General features: G+C 48.4%; 1 protein-coding gene across 1 annotated transcript in view; it reads left to right on the forward strand.

Moving 5' to 3' along the window:
• piwil2 (piwi-like RNA-mediated gene silencing 2) overlaps positions 1 to 17,984 on the forward strand; it is a 31,878-nt gene extending 13,894 nt beyond the window's left edge. The window contains exons 9-20 of the mRNA XM_055662353.1: positions 73 to 157; positions 3,170 to 3,259; positions 4,774 to 4,914; positions 6,431 to 6,544; positions 7,115 to 7,303; positions 7,941 to 8,042; positions 8,332 to 8,448; positions 9,968 to 10,056; positions 13,399 to 13,504; positions 13,807 to 14,063; positions 15,509 to 15,616; positions 16,366 to 17,984. Coding sequence (XP_055518328.1) covers positions 73 to 157; positions 3,170 to 3,259; positions 4,774 to 4,914; positions 6,431 to 6,544; positions 7,115 to 7,303; positions 7,941 to 8,042; positions 8,332 to 8,448; positions 9,968 to 10,056; positions 13,399 to 13,504; positions 13,807 to 14,063; positions 15,509 to 15,616; positions 16,366 to 16,522 — 1,555 coding nt within the window. The 3' untranslated portion in view covers positions 16,523 to 17,984. The remainder of the gene's footprint in view (positions 1 to 72; positions 158 to 3,169; positions 3,260 to 4,773; positions 4,915 to 6,430; positions 6,545 to 7,114; positions 7,304 to 7,940; positions 8,043 to 8,331; positions 8,449 to 9,967; positions 10,057 to 13,398; positions 13,505 to 13,806; positions 14,064 to 15,508; positions 15,617 to 16,365) is intronic.
• The last annotated feature ends 6,341 nt before the right edge of the window (positions 17,985 to 24,325 follow it).

Here is a 24,325-nt window from a genome sequence, read left to right on the forward strand (position 1 = left end):
CAACGAGGTGATGATGATGTGTCAGAGAGTGCCGTAGGTATTGTCGTTGACCTGGTGTATTTACTATTGCAGGAAAAACTATGGGATTAGCATCCAGGATCACAACCAGCCTCTCCTGGTACATCGGCCGAAACAGAAGCTAGGGTCACAAGGACAGGTACGATGTAGACACTGTTGGCGAGGCTGTCATAGTCGGCGCCCCCTGAGGTCCAATGTACATTAGATCTGGGCACATTGTAACCTTCGGAACCTGTTCTGAACTCAGTAATATTGGATCTGGGGGTCCTTGTTCATCAGTTTATGAAAGTAAGCATGCAGGTATAGCAGGCAGTGAAGAAAGCAAATGGCATGTTGGCCTTTATAACAAGAGGAGTCGAGTATAGGAGCAAAGAGGTCCTTCTGCAGTTGTACAGAGCCCTAGTGAGACCACACCTGGGGTATTGTGTGCAGTTTTGGGCCCCTAATTTGAGGAAGGACATTCTTGTTATTGAGGGAGTGCAGCGTAGGTTAATTCCCGGGATGGCGGGACTGTCATATGCTGAGAGAATGGAGCGGTTAGGCTTGTACACTCTGGAGTTTAGAAGGATGAGAGGATATCTTATTGAAACATATAAGATTGTTAAGGGTTTGGACATGCTAGAGGCAGGAAACGTGTTCCCGATGTTGGGGGAGTCCAGAACCAGGGGCCACAGTTTAAGAATATGGGATAAGCAATTTAGAATGGAGACGAGGAAACACTTTTTCTCACAGAGTTTAAGAGGGAACTGCAGATGCTGGAGAATCGAAGGTTACACAGAAAAGCTGGAGAAACTCATATTATGGCAGGAGGGATCACAGATGGGGGACAGTTTGAGAGTTGTGAGTATGTGGAATTCTCTGCTTCAGAGGGCGGTGGAGGCCGGTTCTCTGGATACGTTCAAGAGAGAGCTAGATAGGGCTCTTCATGATAGCGGAGTCGGGGGATATGGGGAGAAGGCAGGAACGGGGTACTGATTGGGGGAGATCAGCCATGATCACATTGAATGGCGGTGCAGGCTCGAAGGGCCGAATGGTCCACTCCTGCACCTATTGTCTATTGTATAACCAGTCTTTCCTGTTGGTGAAAACTGACTGGTTCTGGTGTCAGGTCGATTATTGGCAATGTAGATCATAGCTTTTCACAGATGTTTATCTCAGACACATTTAGTTTTCAGATTTCCCACAACAGCTGCTTTCTGCATCTCACGGTTCCTGTGTTGTTTATATTTTGTCCCTCGACTGCCTAAATCCATCTCCCCGTGTTTACATTCCCCCAGAAAGATAGCAATGATCGCCAGCATTCTTCACACACCCTTACACAACAGTTTGGTCATGTTGATCAAGAACAATCTTGATCTCTGCCCAATCACTCCCCACCCGTAGTCTTCCTGCAACTTAAAATAGTGTTCTCAATCATCCAGCTCTTCTGAAATGTCATCCAGATAGCCTGTTTACTTTAGTTTCACCACAACTACTCTCTGACTAGAGTGTTTCCAGAATTTCTTTTTTTTTCAGTTTTTGTTTTGAGTCTGTATTCTTTTACACTATAGATAGACTGAAAGCTGGAGTAACTCAGCGGAGAGTAACTCAGCTGGTCCGACAACATCTCTAAAGAAAAGGAATAGGTGATGTTTCAGGTCAAGACCCTTCTTCAGATTGGACTCGACTCAAAATGTCACCTATTCCTTCTCCAGAGATGCTGCCTGACCCGCTGAGTTACTCCAACATTTTGTGTCTGCCATCGATTTAAACTAGCATCTGCAGTTCATAGAAACATAGAAAATAGGTGCAGGAGTAGGCCCTTCGAGCCTGCACTGCCATTCACTATGATCATGGCTGATCATCCAACTCGGTATCCCATCCCTGCCTTCTCTCCATACCCCCTGATCCCTTTAGCCGCAAGGGCCACATCTAACTCCCTCTTAAATATAGCCAATGAACTGTGGCCTCAACTACCTTCTGTGGCAGAGAATTCCACGGATTCACCACTCTCTGTGTAAAAAATAATTTTCTCATCTCGGTCCTAAAAGACTTCCCTCTTATCCTTAAACTGTGACCCCTTGTTCTGGACTTCCCCAACATCGGGAACAATCTTCCTGAATCTAACCTGTCCAACCCCTTAAGAATGTTGTAAGTTTCTATAAGTTTCTACTGCGTTGTAAAACAGAAGGCAATCCATGTTCCCTCCATCTTATGGGAGTCCACTAACATGATCCCTTCTAGTATATCTCCTGTGCAGCCATTCCCAAGAGCTCAACTTCCTGCTTAAAGGTGGCAATGCGAATAATACTGCAGTTAGCTTGTCACATCACCATCGTGATGTGACATTTGTCTACTGCACAATACATCAGTTATTATTGTACCAAGGTACAGTGAAAAGCTATGTTTTGTATGCAGGTCAAATCCGTATACCATACTGATGGATAGTATGGTGCAACACGATTTTGGAATTAAATGTAATTACGGGTTGGGTGATGGGTGGGGAGAGATACGAAGCAGGTATATCATCACTTTATGTTTTTGCCTTTTTATTTCTCTACGTTTTTCTTATTGGCTACACCAATTTGGTAGTCTAGGGGTTCTATTCTTGCACACTCACTTTCTCTCTCTCTCTCTTGCTTTCTCTCTCGTCTTCTTTCTCATCTTTAGCTAAAATTTGAAGCTGTACAATATAACCGTATTATGTCATATGCCGCACTTTATACTTTTGTACACTGCTTCTAAGAAATAGAAAATGTTTAAAAAAAAAATTATTTAAAAAAATCCGTATACCATACTTAAATACAATCGATACAATAAGTGGAGCAGAGGATTAAAAACCAGAGTGCAGAATGTAGTTCTCAGCATTGTAGCGCATCAGTTCCAGAGACAACGTCCAATGTCCACAATGGGGTAGAGGTGAATTGGACAGTACCCTAGCTTAGCAGAAGCCTGATAACAGCGGGGAAGTTCTCAAGCCTGGCGGTGCGTGCTTTCAAGCTTCTGTATCTTCTGCCGGACGGGAGCAGGGAGGAGGAGGAATGGCCGTGGTGGGACGTCTTTTGATTTTCTGCGGCAATGGCAAATGTCCAGTTAATCTGGAGAAGTTAGTTTCAATACGAAGGATGGTTCATTTCTTAATGTGTAAAAAAAAAAATGTCTTTTGTATTAGTTAATCGAGAATGAAATTCTTCTGGTGCCTGAGCTGTCCTACATGACTGGCATACCCGAGCCGATGAGGAAGGATTTCCGTGCAATGAGGGCAAGTAACCATGTATAAAACTGGCTGAAAGACCCCTGATGAACGAGAGGGGATTATCTAACCTGCAACTAAACTAGAACTTGCGAGCGTCACTCGGGGCCATTCAGTTGTTTAAATATGAATGGGCTTTCTACATAACAGGATACGGTGAAAGAGGAGCCACAGGAACGACTGCAGTCAGAATAGATTCTTCCTTCTCTCCAGAGATGCTGCCTGACCTGCTGAATTAAGGGCCTGTCCCACTTGGCGTTTTCTTTCCGGCACCAAAAGATTTTGAACATTTCAAAACCCAGCGGCGACAAAGAAAATGTTGCGACATTTGGAAAAACACCGCTCGTCAACACGTCAGCACACCACAGATTTTTCGGTGATCTGATATGTCAGTCAATTATGCCGGCAGTTGCCGAAAAAAATTGGCAAGTCGGACAGGCCCTTAACTCCAGCTTTTTGTGACTATCTCTGCCCTTGGAGGGACCGGCTGCTCCAGACGTTCTCAAGTTGACCCTCCCAAAGAGGGGGAATGCCGTGAATTCTTTATTGTATCACGATGTATAAAAAGCTTCACTAATCTTTGTCTTGGTGGTGAAGGACGCTGCAAATATCACGGCGTGCTTGTTTGAAACGGCACGGCGGAGCTTGTAACTACCGCAGTGGCAAGGGGCAAGACACTGGCGGAACTCAAGGGTGCAGAACAGATTCACCAGGGTGGCCACAAAATGCTGGAGTAACTCAGCGGGACAGGCAGCATCTCTGGCGAGAAGGAATGGGTCTCGTTTCGGATCGAGACCCTGCTTCCGACTGAGAGTCAGGGGAGAGGGAGACGCAGAGATAAGGAAGGGTAAGGTGTGAAAATGTGGCATCAAAAGAGATGGGGATCGTGGAAAATGTAGGAGAGGTCATTGTTAAGCTGGGAGAAGTGGACAACGAAGCAAATAGAGATAAAATATAATTGGGGACAGTCAGACTGGTCGGGGAACTAGGATGGGGGAGGGAGGGAGAGAGAGGGAAAGTAAGGGTTAATTGAAGTTAGAGGAGTCAATGTTCATACCACTGGGATGTAAGCTGCCCAAGCGAAATATGAGGTGCCGTTCCTCCAATTTACGTTGGGCCTCCCTCTGACAGTGGAGGAGGCCCAGGACAGAAGACCGAGGCCCAGTGTAAATTGGAGAAATATTTTGCTGTACAAGTTGATGAGGGACATGGATAAAGTGAACACTGTCTTTTTCCCAGGGTACAGGATTCTAAAATTACAGGGTATCGGCTTAAGGCATGAGGGGAGAGTTTAAGAGAGACATCGGGAGCCGTTTTATCACACTGAGGGTATTTGACATCTGGAACGAGCTGCCAGAGAAAGCTGTAGATGTGGCTACAATGAAACTTTTAAAATAAATTTGGACAGATATATGGATGGGAAGGGTTCAGATGGACGTGGGCCAAACTCGGGAAAAGTAGCTGAAGGATCTGTCTCTGTGCTTGTCATGGTTCTGATATCAGCATTTGATTTGTTCTTGCAGAATCTGACTGCAGAGATAAACCTCAACCCAGAGCAGCACCAACTGGCCCTTCGAAAACTCCTGAATGACATCAAGAAAAGTGGCGATGCGCAGGAGCAGCTGGGCCTCTGGGGTCTCCTCATTGACGATGATATCCATAAGGTGGGTCTGTGTCCAAACACCTGTCCTGTGCTGAAGCAGCTGGCAGGTTGGCAAACGCTGGGCACATCCTCAGCGTAAGGTCAATGAAACATAGAAATTAGGTGCAGGAGTAGGCCATTCGGCCCTTCGAGCCTGCACCGCCATTTAATATGATCATGGCTGATCATCCAACTCAGTATCCCGTACCTGCCTTCTCTCCATACCCTCTGATCCCCTTGGCCACAAGGGCCACATCTAACTCCCTCTTAAATATAGCCAATGAACTGGCCTCAACTACCCTCTGTGGCAGAGAGTGCCAGAGATTCACCACTCTCTGTGTGAAAAAAGTTCTCCTCATCTCGGTTTTAAAGGATTTCCCCTTTATCCTTAAGCTGTGACCCCTTGTCCTGGACTTCCCCAACATCGGGAAACCCAACTCCTCCTGCGCACTTGTACTGTGCTCTGGGTCCTTCAAACCACTTGTGATGCTGAGCAAAGTAGTGTGACGTTGCCACCTCTGCCTGGGGTGAGAGGAGATTTGAGTGTACGCACAGAGTAAAAGGCCTGTCCCACTTAGGTGATTTTTGTTAGGCAACTACAGGCGACCTGTTTGTGGCCACTTGGTCGCTGGGAGTAGTCGCCTCAGTCGCGCAAAAAGGCGTAGCGGCATTCTGGTCACCGCTAAATTTTCAACACGTTGAAAATTTTTCGGCAACGGCTTTGACGCCAATGAGCGTGGCTTAACTTCTCCTGACCTAGGGTGTCGCCAGGATGACGTAGGTTGTCGCCGGTTTTACCGCGACCTGCTACGGCTCTTGACAGTCGCCGGCAGTTGCCTAAAAAAATCGCCAAGTGGGACAGGCCCATCAGGGGTGGTCTGTGCAGGATCTGTTCTCTTCCACAGCCGGGCACTGACTGGGCTGGCAGTGCATTTGCTACCTTGTGTTGGGAATTATGCAACATCTAGGAAAGAGAAGCTGGGGGGAATTCTTCTTTGACTCTTGTGTCAGCCTGAGGGCAGATCAGGTCTTGGATTAAATGTTTACACCTTGGATCTTTCCTGGGACAGCCTCTCCCATGGGGGGGGGCCCAATGCATTCCTTGATCGGTGTGACATTCCCTCAGCAATTCCTTTGCTCCAGTGCTGCCATGCCTCTATCTCTCTCACTCTCTCTCTCTCTCTCTCTCTTTTTAACTTGAGTACATGATACCTTGGGCAGATATATGGATAGCAAGGGTTTACAGGGCTATGGGCCAAATGAAGACAAGAACTAGCCCACTATGCCCACTATGGCATGGTCAAGGCATGTTCCCGTGGTGTACAGCTCCCTGACTTTAAAAATGAGAGTGTTAGCCGCTGAGCCTCTTCAGGAAAGGTGAGGAGCAGAGTTAGTTTACAGTGGGTACATATTCTTTTTAAATAAGCCATCACTGGTGAATGTTAGACGATGTTTACACAGCGGGCTTGGGGTAACCCCATTCATTTTTGTACGTATTTTGTTTTTTTTTCTCTCTCTTGGTCGAGTTCTCTTAACAGACGGAGGCAAGAGTGTTGCCCCCTGAGAAGATCATCGTCCGGCACAAGTCATTTCCTAGCGGGCCTGATGTTAACTGGACTAAAGAGGTTTCACGGGAGAAAGTCATCTCGGCGGTAAGTTCTAAAGAGACTGCGTGCAGCCCTTGCAGAGTGCAATTGAATGAAGCGCAGTAACAGACCTAATTTAGCTTGGTTGAGATATATTGATGAAGTCTGCTCCCTTATCAAACACGCTGTGTAAATAGGTCATTTGGTTCAATATGTTCTCTAGGAATGCCCTCTGCCCTAATTAGTTCAATAGTATCACCTCTATCCTTTTATCCACTGAGACATTGCAGTTGTGACCATTAAGGGCCTGTGCCACACGCAATGTTTTCGGCGACTTGCCGGCACCCGTAATACGTTGCCGAAAAAGTTCAAAATGTTGGACGTGCAAAAGGAGGACCTGCAAGCTCCACACAGTCAGCAGCCGAGGTTGGGATAAAACCTGGGTTTCTGATGCGGTGAGGCAGCAGCTGTGCCAACGTGCTGCCCTGTGTGTAAAGAAGTTCCATTATATCAGTCCGATACGTGAGTGAATATTTAATCATGTATATTTGGGGGTCAGGGGTGGTGAGACGGGGTCGAGGGGTTGTAAGGGTCTCAGAATGGTTCGAATAGCGTTCTAATTGTTTTGACACGCAGATTCCAATGCATTGCTGGACGCTCTTTTGCTCGAAGCAAAATGCAACACGTGCGAAGGACCTGATCAGCTGCATGTCGAAGGTGGCGGAGCCCATCGGGATGACTGTCCTGCAGCCTGCCTACGTCGAGCTGAAGGACGACAGGACCCAGACCTACATCCGGTCCCTTCAGTCACACCTGGAGAGCAACGTAGGTTGCCGGTCACTCGCTGCATTTCTGCATCTCCTCTGCAACAAAAAGTTGCGAATCCAAACCTGCCAGTCTGAAGAAGGGTCTCGACCCGAAACATCGCCCATTCCTTCTCTCCAGAGGTGCTGCCTTACCCGCTGAGTTACTCCAGCACTTTGTGTCTACCTTCGATTTAAACCAGCATCTGCAGTTCTTTCTTACACACGGTATGAGGGTGAATGGTAATCGAGGCTGAAGAGGGAGTATTACTGGGACATTGCATCTCTCTCTCTCTCCTCTTTATCACTTCCCAGCCCGAGATCGAGCTTATCCAATAGGCAATGTGCAGGAGTAGGCCATTTGGCCCTTCAAGCCAGCACCGCCACTCAATGTGATCATGGCTGATCATCCCCAATCAGTACCCCGTTCCGGCCTTCTCCCCATATCCCCTGACTCAGTTATCTTTAAGAGCCCAATCTAGCTCTCTCTTGAAAGTATCCAGAGAACCGGCCTCCACCGCCTGCTGAGGCAGAGAATTCCACACACACTCACAACTCTCTGTGAGAAAAAGTGTGAAACCCAACATGGAATGTGGCCCTGGACCGGTTCTATATCTGTTTGACATTTTAATCTGTTGCCAATGTTTCTTGCCCTCCAGACGTCGGTTAAGATAGTGGTGTGTCTTGTGACTGGTACCCGGGATGACCTGTACCACGCCATAAAGAAATTGTGCTGTGTCCAATCTCCAGTCCCCTCGCAGGTAAGAGGTCAATTTATGGACAGCAGGAGGCAGTTGTTGGAAGGAGAATCCTAACCCTTTGCTACCCGAGCTGAGTGCACATTGGCGATGATACCCTAGCTTTCTGGAAAGGCCGTTCAGAAGCTTGATAATGGAGGGGGCGGGGAAGCTATTCCCCAGTCTGGTGGTGCGCGCTTTCAAGCTTCTGTACCTTCTGCTTGATGGGAGCAGGGAGAAGGAGGAATGACTAGGATGGGTCGAGCCTTTGTTTATGTTGTTCACTAACGTTGCACTGATTTGTTCTTGCCAGGTAATTAATGTGCGGACTATCTCTCAGACTGCACGAATGCGATGCATCTGTCAAAAGATCCTCCTGCAGATTAATTGTAAACTGGGTGGAGAGCTGTGGGGCGTGGACATTCCACTGGTGAGTGTGTGGGCTTGGTCTCCATCTTGTCTCTTTGTATATGGGTACAGACATTGATGTGTATCAGGGCCGCCAGTGCCAACAAGGTGCGGTGTCAACATCCACTGCACGCCATGCAAGGGTACTTTCATTTCAGAGCAAATGTACACAATTTGCCCGAGGGAATGTGACATGCCGGCTTTGTCACAGACTTGCAGAACCTCATTCGCAATGAAAATCTCCATGTATTCCATCAAGGTTACCCATTGATGCCACACAACAACTAAATAATCAATGAAACTATGCGAGCAAATTGATCCTTTTTAGAAATCCATACTTTAATAGGCTAGCCGAGGCAGGTGCAGTTACAATGTTTGAGGCATTTGACAATAGACAATAGGTGCAGGAGTAGGCCATTCGGCCCTTCGAGCCAGCACCGCCATTCAATGTGATCATGGCTGATCATCCCCAATCAGTACCCCATTCCTGCCTTCTCCCCATATCCCCTGACTCCGCTACTTTTAAGAGCCCTATCTAGCTCTCTCTTGAAAGCATCCAGAGAACCTGCCTCCACCGCCCTCTTAGAGGCTGAGAATTCCGCAGACTCGCCACTCTCTGTGAGAAAAAAGCGTTTCCTCGTCTCCGTTCTAAATTTGGACATGAATGAAATGTTTTGAGGATTGTGGGCCAAATGCAGGCAGGTGGGACAGACTCAGTTGGACATATTGGTTAGCGTGGGCATTTTGGATCAAGGGGGCCTGTTTTCATGCTGTATAACCTGGACCTTGTAGTTTCTTTTCTCTCCATTAGCAAGGGTTGCTCCCATTAATATGTAACCTGTGTGTTTAACCGGGCAGGTCCCACCCCAGTGCAAATATAGGCAAATATTATGTTAGCTGTCAACTAGTTCTCGGGCTCTATACCTTTCTGTAATGAATTAATATTTGCGTAGCACTAAATAGCCTATGTTCTTTATTTCCTTGGTTCTTTTCAAATGCCTGCATTCAAACCATTTGAACCAGAGGTTTTATCCCCTTTGGTGAGTTTTTCAATTTCAAATGAACTTAATTTAATTGCACAGCCCATCATCCAATATAACATGGGTAGACAAAAATGCTGGAGAAACTCAGCGGGTGCGGCAGCATCTATGGAGCAAAGGAAATAGGCAACGTTTCGGGCCGAAAGGCAACGTTTCCGGGTTTCGGCCCGAAACGTTGCCTATTTCCTTCAGTCTGAAGAAGAGTTTTGGCCCAAAACGTTGCCTATTTCCTTCAGTCTGAAGAAGGGTCAGACAGCATCCCTGAAGAGGCGACATTTCGGGTCAAAACCCTTCTTCAGTCTGAGTAAGCATCTCGACCCGAAACGTCACCTATTCCTTTTCTCCAGAGATGCTGCCTGGCCCGCGGAGTTGCTCCAGCTTTTTGTGTAACTTCAGTTTAAGCCAGCATCTGCAGTTCCTCCCTAAACGTGGTGTGTAACAGGGCCTTGCCCTGATTAAAATGACAGTGTTATCTATGCATGTGTTTCTGCCCTATTATAGAAACAGCTGATGGTGATAGGAATGGATGTGTACCATGACCCCGTAATGGGGAAGCGTTCTGTTGTTGGATTTGTTGCCAGCTTAAACAAGTAAGTACACGTTGCCACTTTATTCAGAGCAATCAATAAAGTATATATTTTTTCTTCATGAGGGCACAATCTATATCGGCTCGGACTGTCACCTTAAATGCTGTGATTCTATGACTCGGCTGTCAATCCAATCCAATCCAACTTTATTTGTTAAGCATTTTAAAACAGCCAATGTTAACCAAAGTGCTGTACAGAAGAATAAACAGACATCATAAACAGACACCATAACAGCTCACATGAGGCGCAAAAATTACATATGATATACAACAATAAATTAAAAGACATAAAACATGAGTAAAAATAATAGCCACGGAATAAAAGCAATCAAAAAATAAGAAATTAAATCAAATAAATAAATAAAGTCGACATCTTACTGGGTATCAAAGGCCACGGAGAAGAGATGGGTTTTAAGAAGTGATTTAAAAACAGACCTGTTTAATGTGGAAAGGCAGATCGTTCCATAATTTTGGGTGCCGACACAGCAAAGGCACGGTCCCCTCTGAGCTTCAGCTTAGTTTTAGGCCCACTCAGGAGCAGCTGATTATCTGACCTGAGAGAGCGGGCGGGTGTATAAGGGTGTAGAAGCTCAGATAGGTAGGGCGGGGCAAGACCATTCAGGGATTTAAAAGCAAATAAAATAATTTTAAAATGGATCCTAAACTGAATAGGCAACCAGTGGAGTGAGGCTAAAATGTGCGAAATGTGCTCATGTGTACGTGTCAGGGACAGAAGAGCTCAGAGTTGAATGTAGTCTGTGATCACACGCAGCTGTTTTTTGTGCTTGCATCTCTCTGTCTCCTCTCACCTTTGTCTCACTGCTCCCACAAGGGCCCGTCCCACTTACAAGATATTTTTTGGCGTAGTTGCAGTTGAAAATTTTCAAAAGTGTTGAAAATCCAGCGGCGACCAGCAAAAGGTACGACTATTTGGCCGACTGCTCACGACCAAACGTGTCGCGGGGTGTCGCCTGTATGGCCGTGAGCAGTCGCCCAAAGAGTCGTAGCTTTTGCTGGTCGCCGTTGGATTTTCATCACGTTGAAAATTTTTGGCAATCTGCTGCAACTATGACGGGTGCCGGCAAGTCGCCGAAAAAAATCACGTAAGTGGGACAGGCCCTTTAATCCTTACATCCTTCGTGCAGCAGTCTGTCACCGGGACGGATTATTTAAACGGAAAAGGAAAATTAATTTAAGCAACAATCTAGCTTCTTGTAGCAAAACATGTCTATTACCAGTGCTGCCCCTGCTTCTATTGAATAGTAAAATTATGCCATACAACATGAAAAGAGGGCATTCGGCCCCGTACCCATGCCAATCAAGATGCTCCATCTAAGCTAGTCCCATGGCTGATCTTTAACCCGATCTTCCCACGCCTGTACTAAGCCCATCATCCCTTGTTTCCTGTGTAGGAAAGAACTGCAGATGCTGGTTTAAATCGTAGGTAGACAAATGCTGGAGCAACTCAGCGGGACCAGCAGCATCTCTGGAGAGAAGGAATGGGAGATGTTTTTGGTCAAGACTCTGACTAAGGGTCTCAACCCGAAACGTCACCCATTTGTTCTCTCCAGAAATGCTGCCTGTCACGCTGAATTACTCCAGCATTGTGTATCCCTTGATTCCTTCAATATCTGGAAATCTGTCCCAATCTGCAACATCGCCTATAGCATGTTCTCCAAAGATGCTGCCCGACCTGCTGAGTTACTCCAGCATTTTGTAAACCAGCATCTTCAGTTCCTTGTTTCTAATCTTTCTTGGAAATCTATCAATCTGTCTTGAAAATACCACGACTGAGGTCCGCAGCTCACGTAGGTAGAGAATTCCAAACATTAGCTGCCCTCTGAAGAAATCTCATCTAATTTCTGTCCTGAATGACCCCATCTCCTGAATTTCTGTCCTGAATTGACCCCAGTCACACAGGTTGTGGGCGCCGTCCTTTCACCCATCTTGCCAAGCCCCGAAGAATTCTTTGTCAATGACACTTCTGATTCATCGAAACCCTCGAGCATTTTGACCCAGTTTGTTTAATCATCCCCACGGGACAAATGTACCTCTTGTCCCCCGTCCAATCTGGCGAACCTTTGCACTCTTTATCTCGACATGTCAGATTTCACCTCGACATGTCAGATAGAGCCTTGTTGCATAATCTTTAGACTGGCTCTTGCTTCATTCCTTGGTATTACTGAACTGCAGCAACATTTCATAGAAGTAAAAACAAAATGCTAGACGTTTATTGCATAAAAATGCCAAAATAAAAAGATTAAATAGTAGAAAGAATGAGTGGCAGATTTTTGTTTGACATTCCTCCTCTCCCCCTCCCTCTCCCCCCTCCTCTCCCTCTCCCCCCCCCCTCTCCTCTCTCCCCCCCCTCCCTCCCTCCTCTCCCTCCTCTCCCCCCTCCTCTCCCTCCCCCCCTCCTCTCCCTCTCCCTCTCCCTCCCCTTCCCTCTCCATCTCTCGCCTTCCCTCTCTCTCCCCTTCCCTCTCTCCCTCCCCCCCCCTCCTCTCCCTTCCCTCCACTCCCCCCCCCCCCCCCTCCTCTCCCCTCTCCCTCCCCCCCCCTCTCCCTCCCCCCCTCCCCCCCCCCTCTCCCCTCCCCCCCTCCTCTCCCCCCCCCCCTCCTCTCCCTCCCTCTCCCTGCCCCCCCCTCCTCCCTCCCCCCCCCCCCCCCCCCTCCCCTCCTCTCCCCCTCCCCCCCTCCTCCCCCCTCCCCCCCCCCAATCCTCTCCCCCCCCCCCCACCCCCCCCTCCCCCCCCCTCCCTCCCACCCCACCTCCCCCCCTCCCCCCCCCTCCCCTCCCCCTCCCCCCTCTCCCCCCCCCCCCCCCCCCCCCCCCCCCTCCCTCTCCCCCTCACCCCTTTCCCCCCCTCCCTCCCCCCTCCCTCCTACCCCTCTCCCTCCCACCCTATCCCTACTCCCTAACCCTCCTCTCCCCTCCCCCCCCCCTCCTCTCCCTCTCCCCCCCTCTCCCCCTCCCTCCCCCCCCCCCCTCCTCTCCCTCTCCCCCCCTCCTCTCCCTCTCCCCTCTCCCTCTTCCCCCCCCCCCCCTTCCCCTCTCCCCCTCCCCCCCCCCTCCCCTCCCCTCTCCCCCCCCTCCTCTTCCTCTTCTCCTCTCTCTCCTCTTCTCCTCTTCTCCTCCCCTCTCTCCCCCCCCCCCCCCCTTGAGTTGATGCGTTTAAATCCCCCTGTGGCCATGGTGGGGTTTGAACAGTCATGAGCTACTCCATTCTATCTGGCTGCTCATCTGCTGGTGAGTTGCTGTGCCAATGTACCCCGTAACTGGAGGTGTGTGGTGGTGAATCAATCTGGAGACTGACTGTTGCATCTCACCTGTTCCTGCCCCCAGAGCAATGACCAAGTGGTTTTCCAGAGTGGCTTTCCAGATGCCCAATCAGGAAATCATCGATGGCTTGAAGATCTGTATGGTGGCATCCTTAAAGAAATATTACGAGGTAATCATTTGTATTTCAACAAGCAGAGGAATGGCATGTGCTGAACAACGTGGTTGAGGAATGATCTTCTCACATGCTGTGGAATGGAAGCGAGCTGTACTGCACTGATGGGTTTTCTCTCCTGCTTTGTTCTCTTTCCCGTCAGCCGAATGCCTTAATGTACGGAGCGTTGACATTGTTAGAATTCCATTCCGTTTCATCCCATCAGCATTGACGATGAATGAGCTAATGCTGGAGTCAGGAAATCACTGAGTCCAGAGACTTCAAAGGTGCATTGATTTGTTTGTGTGTTTTGCCTGCAGATCAACCACTGCCTGCCTGAGAAGATCGCTGTGTACCGGGATGGCGTGTCCGATTCGCAGCTGAGCACGGTGACAGATTACGAGATTCCACAGCTTCTGAAGTGCTTTGACGTGTTCAGTGATTACCACCCCAAGATGATGGTGATCGTGGTGCAGAAGAGGATTGGCACCAAACTGTACGCAGTGTCGGGGTCGGGGAGACTGAGTATCCCGCCTCCCGGCACTGTGCTGGACCACACCGTCAGCACAAAGGAATGGTGAGAGCCCGTCCTGGAACGGTGGTGACCTTGTAGACATTGATGGAGCCCTCTGGTGCTCTCTCTAAGCCTCCAGTTCTCCCAGCAATGGAGGAAAGGGAGAGAATGGTATCTGGAACAAGGCCTTGCCCTACCAACAGTTGCCGAAGCATCCAACTGAAGAGCAATGTAGTTGTGCTTGGAGCATTGCAGGATCCTGGGGGTTTGCACACAGCCGTGGCCTATTCATAGGAAGTAGAACAGCACAGGAACAGACTCTCTGGCCCACAACGTGCCATTAAAATATTCCCTTCCCCCCCCCCCCCCCCGCTAGCATGTGATACATACCCCTCCATTCCCTGCATCTCCATGTGCCTATCTAAAGGCCTCATAAATGCCTTCACCACCACCACTGAGAGCGTGTTGCAGGCACTGGCCACAAAACTGAGGTTTTGTTAAAAAACAAAACTTTCCATTAAACATTGCAACTTTCACCTTCAAGCTATGCCCAGTAGTATTTGACATTTCCACCCTCGCGGGGGGGAGAGGAAGATTCCGACTGTCTCCCCTAAGTCTGCCTCTTACCTCCAGCTCTCTCCTCAGCCTCTCTCGCACCAGAGAAAACAATCCAAGTTTGTCAAACATAGAAACATAGACAATAGGTGCAGGAGTAGAGGCCATTCGGCCCTTCGAGCCTGCACCATTCGCCATTCAATATGATCATGGCTGATCATCCAACTCAGTATCCTGTACCTGCCTTCTCTCCATACCCCCTGATCTCTTTAACCACAAGGGCCACATCTAACTCCCTCTTAAATATAGCCAATGAACTGTGTGGCCTCAACTACCTTCTGTGGCAGAGAATTACACAGATTCACCACTCTCTGTGTGAAAATCTGCAACAGAGTGTCACAAAGCCCTCCTTTTAGCTAATACTTTCTAGCACTGACCAGCGCGCTGGTTTTCAACCTTTCCAACGCCTCCACATGCTTCCTGCAGTGGCTGCTGCTTCTTGCGTTTGAGGCAGCAGAAGTCTGCAGCAGGGTGATGCCATCAAGTTCGACACCCGTAGGTTCCCGGCATTATAAAGGGCGCATGCTCCGGGTTGGCGCCAAGCTGTTCTCTGTTTGTTGTCGTTGGCCTGACTGAGGTCAGTTGACATGGCTCACTCACCACAGGGGGGGTGGGTCAACAACATGAGCCCCCTGCAGTGGCACGACCAGAACAGCACGCAATGCTCCAAATGCGATCTAACCAAGACCTACAAAAAGCTTGCATCACGACTCCCTGACTCAACGGGAGAAGCAGCATCCCTGCAGAGAAGGAGTGGGTGAGGTTTCGGGTCGAGACCCTTCTTCAGCTGAGAGCCGGGGGAGAGGGAGACTGGAGATATGGACGGTAAGGTGTGAAAAGGACAGATGACTTAGTCAGCCTTGATATTCACTGTGCTCTTCTTGTTTTTGCAGGCCTGACTTCTTCCTGATGGCACACACTGTTCACCAGGGTTGTGGAATCCCCACGCGCTACATCTGTGTATTTAACAGTCTGAACCTCAGCCCTGACCACATTCAGAGGTAGGCGGCCAGAGCTGTGAGATCACTCGTTAAAGAAGCTTTATATTTTACCATGTTCTCCCGCTGAGTTTAGTTTGAGTTTAGATACAGCGCGGAAACAGGCCCTTCCCCCCCACCGATCCTGCAGCGACCAGCGATCCCTGCACATAAACGCTATCCAACACACACTAGGGACAATTTACACATACACCAAGCCAATTAACCTACACACCTGCATGTCTTTGGAGTGTGGGAGGAAACTAAGATCTCGATGAAAGCCCACGCAGTCACGGGGAGAAGGTACAAACTCCGTACAGACAGCACCCGTAATCGGGATCGAACCCGGGTCTCCGGCGCTGTTGGACAGCAAGTCTACCGCTGCCCCACCGTGCCGACCCTCCCCCAGCACTATGCGGTTATCCTATTATTCCCATCCCCAGTGCGCTGCGAGGATTCTCCCGACGCCGGAGCACCATCATCTGGCAAGAAACGCCTGGAACATCGGGACTCTGTAAAGCCTACTGTGGAGGCCTATATAGGCCCGACTATGGGTGGACATGGACATGGGGATGGGGACTGGACTTTGTGCCTTCCCTCACAGTGGGGACCATTGGGGATGTTTTTTATGTTTAAATTTCTTTATTATTATGTTGTTTTGTTTTTTTCTGTGCTGCAAAGGCAATGGGCATTTCACAACACCAATTGGTGTATGTGACTAATCAAGAACCTTTGAACCATTGCCAGTGGAAACCTTGCCCTTTGTGTTGCAGGCTCACCTTCAAGCTGTGCCACATGTACTGGAACTGGTCGGGTACCATCCGGGTGCCAGCTCCCTGCAAGTACGCCCACAAGCTGGCCTTCCTGTGCGGCCAGTCCCTGCACCAGGAGCCGTCTGCCATGCTGTCCGAACTGCTGTTTTACCTGTGACGGCCTGTGCGGCAATCGCTGCGACTGAGGGTGGTGGCCCATCACACGGAGCGATGCGATGCGATGCGGACTGGAGCCCTGGTCAAGGTGCGACGTGGGCTTGTTTTCCACCCAAAACATTTATTTGCTTATTTTTGGCTGCAGAAATATGGTTGACTTTAAAATGTCTTTGTTTCCCCGAGTAACGCCGGATTAGAAGGAAATGACAGGGCAAGCTGGTGAGGAAACCAAACACAATGACTAGCCTGAAAGAAACAGTGTATTTTTACTTGGAAGATAAGTATTGCCTGTGAAAATCAGTGCTGCTCATGGACTCCACCCAAGCAACAGACTCAAATGTGGCTCGTGTACAAGTTTCTGCACTGAGTGCTTGTACTGACAGCCTCGTGATCCCAGTGCGAGCCACAGTGACATAGCTGGTAGAGCCACTCCCTACACGGCACCAGAGATCCTGGTTTGATCCCGACCTTGTGTGCTGTCTGTGTGGAGTTTGCACGTTTTCACTGTCACCGCGTGCGTGGGTTTCCTCCGGGTGCTCTGGATTCCTCCCACATCCCAAAGACCTGCGGGTTTGTAGGTTAATCGGCCCTCTGTAAATTGTCGCCTAGTGTGTAGGGAGTGGGTGGGAAAGTGGGATAGCATCAAACTAGGGTGAGCGGGTGATCGCTGGTTGGTGTGGACTCATAGGCAGCAGGCCCCATGTCCAGGCTGTATCTTTCAATCAAAATTTCAATTCAATAGTCCTACCTTGTACTGGGCAACATGCTGTCTGTGGCGGAAACCATGAGCAGTTTAAACCTTCCGATCCTAGAACAGTCCCTCTCGCTGAACCCTCCAGAACGCTCACATTTTCATTTCATTACAGATATATCAAGCGAGACCCACACGACTAAGGAACATATCGATGCTGCTTCTCAAATCTATTTACAAGGTACCTGCTCCATCTCTGAAGACCATAAGACTTTGGAGCAGTACTGGGCAATTCATCCCAGTGATTCTCCTCTGCCATTCAATCATGGCTGATCTATTTTTCCTCTCAACCCCATTCTCTTGCCTTCTCACTGTAACTGTTGACACCCTTACTAATCAAGAACCTAGCAATCTCTCCTTAGAAATATCCAATGACGTGGCCTCCACAGCCTTCTGTGGCACTGAATTCCACCGATTCACCACCTTCTGGCTAAAGAAATTGCTGCTCATCTCCATTTTGAAGGTTCCAAAGGCTTTCACGCCTTGGTTCCATGATTCCTCGTCGTCTTGTCTGAGTGCGTCTCACTCGCTGGTTTTGAGATCTTACACTGACCTCCCCAGCAGTGTATATGGTGCAGAGGTTGGGGGTTCCATCAGTGAGCTTTACTAGTGTGTAGCATCAGTGTTGTGATGTGATCACAACGAGCGGTAGACCAGCTCGCCGGCTGTCCACTCCCTGCACCCCACCCCGTCTCCCCACAGCCTGACCTGCAGGGGGCACGAACCTGGAGGACAGACACAAATTAACCTGATTAACCTGGAGGACAGACACAAAATGCTGGGGTAACTCAGCGGGTCAGGCGGCATCTCTGGGTGGAAGGAATGGCTGACGTTTTGGTCCGAGACCCTTCTTTAGACAGAGTCAGGGGAGAGGGAGACACAGAGATATGGAAGGGTAAAGTGTGAAACCAAGAGATCAAAGGGGACGAAGATTAAGGAGAATGTTGAATAGACCACTGTTTACTAGAGGAAGGTGACAGCCAAGCAGATGAAGAATAACATTGGTGGTTTATTTTCAGTAGCGTTTGCTCATCACCCCCACCACCCCCACACCACCTGGTTAGTATTACTCAGTTAGGATTGAGGCATTGGTCACTTAGTTTGTCCATCTATTCTGCTACAGGTCTGATAGTAACAATGTGGGTCTTGTAGCTAACAGATTTCTCAACTTGCCATTGCTTAGAAACCAGCAAACCATTATAAAGCCCAGTTCAGTCGAGGCTTTCACATGTTTCCTTCCTTCTTTAACCCGTGGCGTTTGTTTGCTCCATATTCCTTGCTATCATGGAGCACGCTGTCCAAGCTGGGTTTGGAGAAACGTCATTGGGTGTCTCCCTGAGAATTGGAAAAGTCGCATCATCAGGAAGAGAGGGATTGCAAAATGGTTGGATTGGAAACAGCCCACCACTACGTTAGGCAACATTTGTGGAAAGAAACAGTTAATACTAACAGCAATCTTCACCTCTGCACATGCTGCCTGTCTTACTGATTGTCTCTGTGCAACCATAGTGGGCAAGAAAGTCATCCATCCACAGTGGGCAACGAGGTGGTGCAGCGGGTAATACTGCTGCCACACAACGCCAGAGACCTGAGTTCAATCCTGACCTCGAGTGCTCGAAACCTGTGTGATTTTCATGCTCTCCTTGTGACCGCGTGGGTTTCCTCCAGGTGCTCCTGTTTCTCCCACACCCCAAAGACGTGCTGGTTTGTAGGTTAATTGGCCCTCTGTAAATTGCCCCCCGAGTGCACGCGAGGAGTGGATGGGAAAGTGTGTTCACACACAGGGCTGGGGCGATCGATGGTCTGCACGGGCCAAAGGGCCAAGTTCCACACTGCATCGGTCAATCAATTGAAAGCCCCGCACAATTGCCGCACCTGGTCGTCTCATACACAATGGGGCCACTCGTCGATCTTCTGATTTAATGGAAGAGGCGGGGGGAAACAAATGGCATTGGAACCGGGAAGAACAATGCAAAATCCCTCCAGGAAAAACTTAATCTAGGTTACACGGACCTCCGAGCAAGTCCATCTCCACCCTTGCCAGCTCACTTGGAGAAACGTGCGGTTTGCTGGACCAGACATGACCTGATCTACGCACTCGGATGTGAGGAAGATGAATAGAAATCCCAGAATCTTCTCTTTTAATTCCTTCCACAGAGGATGCTCGCTGAATTCCGATCCACGCCAAATAAAGGGACTTTGTAGTTCTGAAGCTTCCTCTCCCTGCAGGAAATTCCCATTCCACCGACAGAGGAAACGATTTTTCCATTTAGTATCTCCGGCCTTACTGCAGTGTTGAATATTGTACTGCACCAGCTCCGCTTTGCTTCACCTCTTTGCCAGGTGTCTCCATCCAATCGCACATCTTTCTGTTGCGTGTAGCGATACAAGGAGCAAGGCCCATTTGGAGGCTTCTTCACCCTCTGCTGACCCCGTTAGAATTCGTCCGCTGTGCAAAAATGTTGCCTCGCCACTGTGACTGCTTCCCACGCCACGATTCACTCGGCTTTCGTCCCAAAACAATTGAATTGTTTGAAGTAAATCTCAACCCAAGATGCCAAATTTTTCTTGTGGAAAACTTAATTGAAATCTTTTAATGTGAACATTTGTCGTGCACAAATCGAGCCAACTTTGGTCAGTTGGTAGTTGCTGATGTGTTAGCAAGCAGTGGTGTGATTGTGTTGTGTAGGTAGCTGGGTCATGAGCACTGTGTAGCCACATATCCACTGCCCTTGGCTGGGGGATACTGGAAGCAAATGTGTGAAAGACCTTTCTCCCCCACCCTTTGTTCTGTGGCAAGGCCAGTGTTTATTTACTGCCCATCCCCAGTTGCCCTTGGGAAGCTAATGGCGAGTTGCCATCTTGAACCACCGCCGTCCTTGAATTTATACCCAGTGTGAAGAATTTGTGCATGACCTGATCTGTGTTCATTAGATCGTGTGTGTGTGATTCGTGAATGGTGCAGGAAGAAGTCGGTGTTTCCTCCAGTGTAGAGTGGAATCTGTGCGGCCTCAGAGGATTCATCCAGGCCTGGACCCACAGCAGCACTCGTCTCTGTAAATCTGAGTAAAAATAAGGGCCGAGCTTTTCATTCAAACATGCACGAGTTGCCCAAATTGTCTCTGTGCCAAGCTGTTCACCAGCTGGTCCATTGGAAGCCATTGGAATTATTTTGTATGTTGCACAAGGCGGACTGACCTTTCACAGCAGAGGGGTCATTTCTGCATGGGGTAAGGCACATTCAGTTCATCGCGTGTTAACCCCAATCTGAGTGCAGGAACAACAGAGGCCTTTCAGCCCGTCAATGCTACCGAGCCAAAGATAGACACAAAGTGCTGGAGTAACTCAGCGGGACAGGCAGCATCTCTGGGGAGAAGGAATGTGTCGAGACCCTTCTTCAGACTTCTCGACCCAAAACACCACCCATTCCTTCTCTCCAGATACGCTGAGTTGCTCCAACATTTTGTGTTTATCTTCGATTTAAACCAGCATCTGCAGTTCTTCCCCACGCAATGCTTTCGAGCTATTCCTTGACCATGGCTGAGATTTTTGTTGCTCCAGATATATTGATTTCGGTTTTGAAATCTTCAGTTCACTTCTAGCCTCCATGTTGCCCAGAACATCTCGTATTGTTCAATCTCTCGTTTTGATTTTGTGGGAAAGTGTGGCGAGCCACCACCTCTCTGCTATGAGACTGGTCCCACCCATACAACAGCATGTTGTGCTCTGTAATGGTGCAAAAATACAGTCAGTAATCTCCTGGGGTGGGATCACCCAAACTTCAAGTCATTCTCCTCCAACACCATTTACCATCTTCAATCAAACACTGCATCCAGCTTTTGCCTGCACTAACTTGGCAGGAACTACATGTTAAATATGCAGTTGTGTGTGTTCCATGCTGGCCCGTCCATGGAAGAGACTGGACCACAATGTTCCCTCTAGCTCCCCTTGTCTATCCTCTCCCGTAGCTAAAGCCAAATGAGCTTGGATGAATGCAAGGACTCCGGGAAGAACCAAACTCCTGGCCGGAGCAGGAACGCTGGCCGCCACTGTGGTCACCCTGTCGTTCTTGCCCTCTGAGGAACCTGCGGGCAAATCGGAGCGATCCCATTGACCGCTATACAACCTCCGCGCTGGGAAAACCTGTCGGCATCTGTGGCTGTTCCTCGGTCTTAAACCAGAATGCAAGCTGCGCAATCAAAGATCGTCTCAACGTCAGGAAGGTCACCTGAGAGCTAATTTAAATCTGGCAAGCTATCTATGAGGGAGATGGGACATGGTGAGATGGTGTTGGTGCCTGATCACAGGCAGCTTGGTAGTGTGGAGCATCAGGATAGGGGAGTCATTGCAGCACTGTCATCGGCCCTTCGGCCCATCAAGTCTGCCAAGCCCAAGCATCCATTTGCATTAATTCCATGTAATTTTCTCCCCCCTTCATTCCCATCAATTCCCCCCTGATCCTGCCACTCCCTAGTTTACAATGGCCGATTTAATCCGCTGACGAATGCTTTGTTTGGGATGTGGCTGGAAATGGAAGCATGGGGAGAATGTGCAAACTCCAGCGAAACCGCATCGGAGGTCAGGATTGAAGCCCCTGCCACTCGAGCTGTGAGGCAGTGCCTTCATGCAAGTTGTACAGTTAGTGCTCAAATACGTACAAACCAAACAGGAGCGGGAATACGATTCATCCCCTTGGTGTACGAGTTGATCTGACCCTTGGGCAGTGTCCACTCGAACCACTGTTCCACTGGTCTTCTTGATAATTATTCACAAGGACTGGAACACCCGCTTTGGCCCAGAGAAGAGATGTATTTGCAAACTCCTTCACACGAAACCTCTCCACAGCTCGGCCTGCCTTCATCCTGTGATAGTGTCTGAGCCACAACCCCTCTAGCCAGATGAAACAGCCTCAACATCTAGTCATCCCTTACAATGGTTAGATCTTGAGATGAGACCATGTTATCATTCATTTAATTGTTGAGCTATTCAACTAAAATTTCCCCGTAGCCCAGAAATTGACATCGCAAATTTTCATTGCACCTCAAAGGCATTTGAGTCCTTTAATAAATGAGAAGTGAATGACATGGAGTCTTGCTGCTGCAGCCTTGCCAAAGGATTATACACTAAGAGCAAGATGTCCTAACTCTTGTGCTCCTATCTTCTGGATTGGAAACTTTGCTTCCTATGTTTTTTTTTCTAGAAGACACAAGGAACTGCAGATGCTGGTTTACCAAAACAAAACAGTACTGGAGTAACTCAGAAGGGTCCTGACCTGAGACTTCACCTATCCACGTTCTCCGGAGATGATGCCTGACCCGCTGAGTTACTCCAGCACTCTGTGCCTCTTTCTAGCTGTGCTTGTACCATGTTTAAAGGGCCACTGTTGATGACCAGCATATTCTCATTTCACCTTCATTTTAAAAAGCCCCTCAAACAACTCGAACTTGACAATTCTGACTGTTTTCTGTCTATTAATCATCTTCAAACTGTGTCTCCCAATCTATTATTTCCAAATATTGTACAATCAAATTTTCTTCATGCCTTCTGCTGATTCTGATATATCTAATCACGCTTCAAAAAGCCTTCCTGTTTATTTCCAGCCATCATCTCCCCATCAAAACTCTGTTTGGGCAGAAGCAACAAAGTGCTGTAACCACATGCTCCAGTAGAGATTCAAGCAAGACTCATAAATCTGCTTCATGAATCAGACCATGGCTTTATAAGTTCATGAATTCAAGGAGCAGAATTAGGCCATTCAGTCCATCAAGTCTAATCTGCCATTCAATCATGGCTGATCTATCTTTTTCTCTCAACTCCATTCTCCTGCCTTCTCCCCATAAAACCCTGACATCCTCACTATTCAAGAATCTGTCAATCTCCACCATTGATTTGGCTTCCACTGCCGTCTGTGGCAAATAATTCCGCAGATTCACCACCCTCTAACAAAAGTTCTCATCTTTCTGAAGGAACGTCCTTTTATTCTGAGGCTACGGCCTTTGGTCCTAGACTCTCCCACTAGTGGAGGCATCCTCGCTGCTCTATCCAGGCCTTTCACTATCCGGTAAGTTTCAATGGGGTCTCCCGCTCATCCTTCCTAACTCCACCCAGTGCCTTCGAACGCTCATCACATGTTAACCCACTCCTTCCTGGGAATCATTAGCGCAAACCTCCTCTGGACCCTCTCCAATGCCAGTACATCCCTCCTCTGATATGGGGCCGAAGACTGCTCACGATACAACTAACCAGCGCCTTAAAGAGCCTCAGCATTACATACCCTTCACCATTATCTTCCCTTGCTCTCCCTCTCTAACATGTGGAGTTATATCTCATCAACCTTAAAGAGGTTCCAAAGCAGCATTACATTTTTACCCTTCACCATCACTATTTTCTGAGTTCTCCCTTGTTCGACCCCTCTCTAAGACGACTACATGTGGAGTTTGCCATCTCTCATCAACACTTGCATTATTATTTTATGCTTTACGTCCAAAGAGGGACATGTCCTGCTCTGACTCCAGTATCGGATCTGTTGGTGTTACTGAAGTCACTTGATTTTGCTTTCATTTCCTCAGCTCGTTGCTTTGTCATCCCTCAGTGCTGGAGTCATGGCAGAGGCCTTGCCTTAGTCTCAGACTTTTTATTTTTGACAAAAGTTTCCCCCCCCCCCCTCATGTTGCCTGTAATTTCCTCATCTCTGCTTTGTCATCTCAGTCTAACCTTGCCTTAGAGATTTAATTGACAAAAGTTTAGTTCACTCATTTGCCTGTTTTAAACCAATTGATTTAACTATTTAAAATTATTGATTTAATGAAGAACAAGCTGGAGGTTCCTGGATGTTTCCACTATTCATCTCGATAGTGGATTGTGGTTAATTTGGTGAATCTGTTTGTTTGCATGAATTACCTAAACACTATGGTAAGCATTGTATTCTTGTATTTAAATAGTTGTTTCCCCCCCCCCCCCCCCCCCCCCCCCCAAATTGTCAATGCAGGAGATATGATCTATGATTAAACTATGTTGAAGGTTTAGGATGGATTCTCTGCCAGGTACTTCAAT

Source organism: Leucoraja erinacea, chromosome 35 (genome assembly GCF_028641065.1).
Source record: "Leucoraja erinacea ecotype New England chromosome 35, Leri_hhj_1, whole genome shotgun sequence".
Lineage (NCBI taxonomy): Eukaryota > Metazoa > Chordata > Chondrichthyes > Rajiformes > Rajidae > Leucoraja > Leucoraja erinaceus.